The 6,113-nt window shown below is 47.7% G+C and overlaps 1 protein-coding gene across 4 annotated transcripts in view; it reads right to left on the reverse strand.

The window, feature by feature from the left end:
• The window catches only part of LOC137352293 (zinc finger protein 583-like), a 62,612-nt gene extending 56,796 nt beyond the window's left edge, over positions 1-5,816 (reverse strand). For 3 of the 4 annotated variants that reach the window (XR_010969670.1, XM_068017577.1, XM_068017579.1), the window contains exon 1: positions 5,736-5,810. Coding sequence is in view for 2 of the 4 variants with exons in the window: in XM_068017577.1 (XP_067873678.1) it covers positions 5,736-5,759 (24 nt within the window). In the remaining 2 variants the exon portion in view is untranslated. Of the gene's footprint in view, positions 1-98; positions 232-5,735 lie in introns of all 4 variants that reach the window. The other variant, XM_068017578.1, reaches the window with a different exon arrangement.
• Positions 5,817-6,113: the final 297 nt, after the last annotated feature.

Consider the following 6,113-nt stretch of genomic DNA (forward strand, 5'->3'; position numbering starts at 1 on the left):
AAAGAACAGAACAAATTTTATGTAGTTAATTGTGGATTGAATAGAATAAAAGAGACCATACTATGAAAGCTGGCAGTACTTAAAAGCAGATAAGTCACCTGCTGAAAATGGGATGCATCCTAGGATGCTGAAGGAAAAGGTGGAAATTGCAGAGGGGCTGACCACAATCTTCTAAGCGTCCTTGGATAAAGGGGTGGTGCCAGAGGCCTGGAGGATTGCAAGCACTACACCCTTGTTCAAAAAAAAGGAAGAGATAAATTACAGACCAGTCAGTTTAATGTCAGTGGTGGGACAGCTTTTAGAAACAATAATTCAAGAAAAAATCAACAGCCACTTGGATAAGCATGGACTAATAAAGGACAGTCAGCATAGATCTATCAAGGGAAATCATATTTGATGATCTTGATGTGAGTTTTTCGATGAGCTAACAGTGAGGGTGGATGGGGGCAATGCAGTTGAAAATGCATAAATGGATTTTCAAAAGATGTTTGATGAAGTACCACGCAATAGACCTGTTAGCAAAATTGAAGTCCATGTGATAAAAGGATAGTCGCAGCAAGGACACAAAATTGACCAACTGATAGAAAACAGAGCTGCGGTCAATGGCTGTTTTTTGTGTTGGAGGCAGTACAGCACTCGGAACACTGCTGTTTTTGATATACACTGAGTTCCAAAATTTGCAGATGATACCAATCGACTGCAACAGGACATAAGCAAGCTAGCAGAATAGCCAGACAAGTGGCAGATGGAATTTAATACAGAGAAATGTGAGGTAATGCATTTTGCCAGAAGGGATACGGTGAGGCACTGTAAACTAAGTGACACAGTTCTAAAGAGTGTGCAGGGACAGAGGGACCCGAGTGTTCATGTGCATAGATCTTTGAAGGCGAGGGGACATATTGACGGTAATTTGCAAAACATATGGGATCTTGGGCTTCAAAAATAGAGTACAAAATCAGAGAAGTTATGCTGAACTTTTATAAAGCTCCATTTAGGCCACAACTAGAGTACTGTGTCCATCTCTGGTCACCACATTTTAAAAAGGATGCGAGTGTGTTTGAGAGTGCAGATTAAATTCAGCAAAATGCTTCCAGGGATGAGGGAATTTAGCTACACGGTTAGTTTGGAGAAGCTGAGGCTCCCTTTGAATGAATTGAGGGTCGCTGCCTCAACTACCCTTTCAGGCAGCGAGTTCCAGATCATCACCACCGTCTGGGTGAAAGTTTTTTTTCATTTTTTTTTATTCATTCATGGGATGTGGGTGTCACTGGCTATACCAGCATTTATTGCCCATCCTTAATTGCCCTCGAGAAGATGGTGGTGAGCTGCCTTCTTGAACCGCTGCAGTCCATGTGAGGTAGGTATACCCACAGTGCTGTTAGGAAGGGAGTTCCAGAATTTTGACCCAGCGACAGTGAAGGAACGGCAATATAGTTCCAAGTCAGGATGGTGCGTGACTTGGATGGGAACATGCAGGTAGTGATGTTCCCATGCATCTGCTGCTCTTGTCCTTCGAGATGGTAGAGGTCGCGGGTTTGGAAGGTGCTGTCTAAGGAGCCTTGGTGTGTTGCTGCAGTGCATCTTGTAGATGGTACACACTACTGCCACTGTGCGTCGGTGGGGAGGGCGTGCATGTGTGTAGATGGGGTGACAATCAAGTGTCCTGGATGTTGTCGAGCTTCTTGAGTGTTGTTGGAGCTGCACCCATACGGGCAAGTGGAGAGTATTCCATCACACTCCTGACTTGTGCCTTGTAGATGGTGGACAGGCTTTGGGGAGTCAGGAAGTGAGTTACTCGCCTCAGGATTCCTAGCCTCTGACCTGCTCTTGTAGCCACGTTATTTATATGGCTACTCCAGTTCAGTTTCTGGTCAATGGTAGCCCCCAGGATGTTGATAGTGGGGGATTCAGCGATGGTAATGCCTTTGAATGTCAAGGGGAGCTGTTTGATTCTCTCTCATTGGAGATGGTCATTGCCTGGCACTTGTGTGGTGCGAATCTTACTTGCCACTTGTCAGCCCAAGCCTGGATACTGTCCAAGTCTTGCTGCATTTCTACACGGACTGCTTCAGTATGAGGAGTCGCAAATGGTGCTGAACATTGTGCAATCATCAGCGAACATCCCCACTTCTGACCTTATGATTGAAGGTCATTGATGAAGCAGAAGATGGTTGGGCCAAGGCCACTATCCTGAGGAACTCCTGCTGTGATGTCCTGGAGCTCAGATGATTGACCTCCAAAAACCACAGCCATCTTCCTTTGTGCTAGGTATGACTCCAACCAGCAGAGAGTTTTCCCCCTGATTCCCATTGACTCCAATTTTGCTAGGGCTCCTTGATGCCATACCCGGTCAAATGCTGCCTTGATGTCAAGGGCAGTCACTCTCATCTCACCTCTTGAGTTCAGCTCTTTTATCCATGTTTGAACCAAGGCTGTAATGAGGTCAGGTGCTGAGTGGCCATGTCGAAACCCAAACTGGGCGTCACTGAGCAGGTTATTGCTAAGCAAGTGCTGCTTGATGGCACCGTTGATGACACCTTCTATCATTTTGCTGATGATTGAGAGTAGACTGATAGGGCGGTAATTGGCCAGGTTGGACTTGTCCTGCTTTTTGTGTACAGGACATACCTGGGCAATTTTCCACATTGCTGGGTAGATGCCAGTGTTGTAGCTGTACTGGAACAGCTTGGCTTGGGGTGCGGCAAGTTCTGGAGCACAGGTCTTCAGTATTATTGCCGGAATATCGTCAGGGTCCTTAGCCTTTGCAGTATCCAGTGCCTTCAGTCCTTTCTGTATATCACACGGAGTGAAGCGAATTGACTGAAGACTGGCATCTGTGATGCTGGGGACTTCAGGAGGAGGCCGCGATGGATCATCAACTTGGCACTTCTGGCTGAAGATTGTTGCAAATGCTTCAGCCTTATCTTTCGCACTGATGTGCTGGGCTCCACCATCATTGAGGATGGAGATATTTGTGGAGCCACCTCCACAAATATTAGTTGTTTAATTGTCCACCACCATTCACAGCTGGATGTGGCAGGACTGCAGAGCTTCGATCTGATCCGTTGGTTATGGGATCGCTTAGCTCTATCTATTGCATGCTGCTTACGCAGTTTGGCAAGCAAGTAGTCCTGGGTTGTAGCTTCACCAGGTTGACACCTCATTTTGAGGTATGCCTGGTGCTGCTCCTGGCATGCCCTCCTGCACTCTTCATTGAACCAGGGTTGGTCTCCTGGCTTGATGGTAATGGTGGAGTGGGAGATATGCCAGGCCATGAGGTTACAGATTGTGGTTGAGTACAATTCTGCTGCTGCTGATGGCCCACAGCGCCTCATGGATGCCCAGTTTTGCATTGTTAGATCTGTTCGAAATCTATCCCATTTAGCACGGTGATAGTGCCACACAACACGATGGACGATATCCTCAATGTGAAGGCAGGACTTTGTCTCTACAAGGACTGTGCGGTGGTCACTCCTACCAATACAGTTATGGAGCATCTGCGGCAGGCAGATTGGTGAGGACAAGGTCACATATGTTTTTCCCTTGTGTTGGTTCCCCCACCACCTGCCACAAGCTCATCAGCTGAGGGAGGCCAGTAGGTGGTAAACAGTAGGAGATTACCTTGCCCACGTTTGACCTGATGCCATGAGACTTCGTGGGGTCCAGAGTCGATGTTGAGGACTACCAGGGCAACTCCCTCCCTACTGTAGACCACTGTTCCGCCAACTCTGCTGGGTCTGTCCTGCCGGTGGGACAAGACATAGCCAGGGATAGTGATTGCAGTGTCTGGGACATTGTCTGTAAGGTATGATTCTGTGAGTATGACTATGTCAGGCTGTTGCTTGACTAGTCTTTGGGACAGCTCTCCCAACTTTGGCACAAGCCCCCAGATGTTAGTAAGGAGGACTTTGCAGGGTCGACAGGGCTGGGTTTGCCATTTCCGGTGCCTCGGTCGATGCTGGGTGGTCCATCCGGTTTCATTCCTTTTTATTGGCTTCGTAGCGTTATTTATTTATTTAGCGATACAACACTGAAACAGGCCCTTCGGCCCACCGAGTCTGTGCCGACCAAGAACCACCCATTTATACTAACCCTACAGTAATCCCATATTCCCTACCACCTACCTACACTAGGGGCAATTTACAATGGCCAATTTACCGATCACCTGCAAGTGGAAGGAAACCGGAGCACCCGGCAAAAACCCACACGGTCACAGGGAGAACTTGCAAACTCCGCACAGGCCGTACTCAGAATTGAACCCAGGTCCCTGGAGCTGTGAGGCTGCAGTGCTAACCACTGCGCCACTGTGGATACCCACTATTCTTTGTGTGAAATATTTACCCCTTTGATCCCCTTTAAACCTCCTCCCCCTCACCTTAAATCTTTGCCCTCTAGTTTTAGTCACCCCAACCATGGGAAACAGACTCTGGCTATCAACCCTATCTATGCCTCTCATAATTTTATATACCTCTATCATGTCCCCTCTCAGCCTCCTTGGCACCAGGGAAAACAGACCCAGCCTATCCAATCTCTCTTTAAAACTCAAGCCCTCCAAACCAGGCAGCATCCTTGTGAATCTTTTCTGCATCCTCTCTAGCTTAATCACATCTTTCCTGTAGTGCGGCGACCACAACTGCACACAGTACTCCAAATGCAGCCTAACCAACGTTATGTACAACTGTAACATGACGTCCCAACTCTTGTACTCAATGCCTCAGCCGATGAAGACAAGCATGCCATATACCTTCTTCACCACCCTACCTGTGTTACCACTTTCAGCGAACTATGTACTTGCACCCCAAGGTCTCTCTGCTCAAAAACACTCCCCAGGGCCCTGCCATTCACTGTATATGTCCTGCACTGGTTTAACTTCCCAAAATGCATCACTTCACACTTGTCTGCATTTAAATTCCATTTGCCACTCCCTTGCCCACTTTCCCAGTTGATCTATATCCTGTTGTAACCTTAGACAACCTTCTTCACAGTCCACTATACCAATCTTGGTATCATCTGCAAACTTACTAATCATGCCCCTTACATTCACATCCAAGTCATTAATATATATAACAAACAACAGAGGGCCCAGCACTGATCCCTGTGGCACACCAATGGTCACCGGCCTCCAATCTGAAAAACAATCCTCCACTACCACCCCTTAGCCTTCTCTGTTCCAAGGAGGACAACCCCAGTCTATCCAATCTTTCCTCATAGCTGCAATTTTCCAGCCCTGGCAACATCCTCGTAAATCTCCTCTGTACTCTCTCCAGTACAATTACATCCTTTCTGTAATGAGGTGACCAGAACTGCACACAGAACTCCAATTGTGGCCTAACCAATGAGTTACACAGTTCCAGCATAACCTCCCTGCTCTTATATTCTATACCTCGGCTAATAAAGGAAAGGATTCCATATGTCTTCTTAACCACCTCATCGACCTGTCCTGCTAACTCCAAGGGTCTGTGGACATTCACTCCAAGGTCCCTCACTTCCTCCACACTTCTCAGGATTTTCCCATTAATCGTGTAAGCACCAGGGTGCACCAATTTAAGGTTTTGGGTGATATACAACAGGGATTTGAGGAAGAATTACTGCACAGCGAGCGGGAATGATCTGGAACTCGCCACCTTTGAAGATGATGGAAGCAGAGTCAATGATTTCAAAAGGAAACTGAATGGGCAATTGAGGGAAATAAACTTGCAGGGCTATGGGGCTCGAGTGGGGGGAATGGGACTGACCTGATTGCTGTAGAGAGCTGGCATAGACTCACTGTACCGAACGGCCTCTTTCTGTGCTGTAATGACTCTAGGACTCAAGATACAAGGGGCAATTTCAAAATTTGCAGATAACACAGAACCTGGATGTGCAGCAAACAGAGAGCAAGACAGTAATGGACATCTGGAGGAAGTCAACAGGGTGGCAGAATGGGCAGACACATTCTTCCACCACAAACCTGTGCAAGGCTCCACCCCTCCAACATTCCCCAATGTGTAATGGGGGCACCTGCTTTACTACACACCGCCACGGGCTACTGCAGACCATGTCTTGCTCTCCGCCTCCCCTCGACCTCCTCCTCTCTCACCCACTCCCGCACACCACCCGACCTCCTTCCCCCA

Source organism: Heterodontus francisci, chromosome 38 (genome assembly GCF_036365525.1).
Source record: "Heterodontus francisci isolate sHetFra1 chromosome 38, sHetFra1.hap1, whole genome shotgun sequence".
Taxonomy (NCBI): Eukaryota; Metazoa; Chordata; class Chondrichthyes; order Heterodontiformes; family Heterodontidae; genus Heterodontus; species Heterodontus francisci.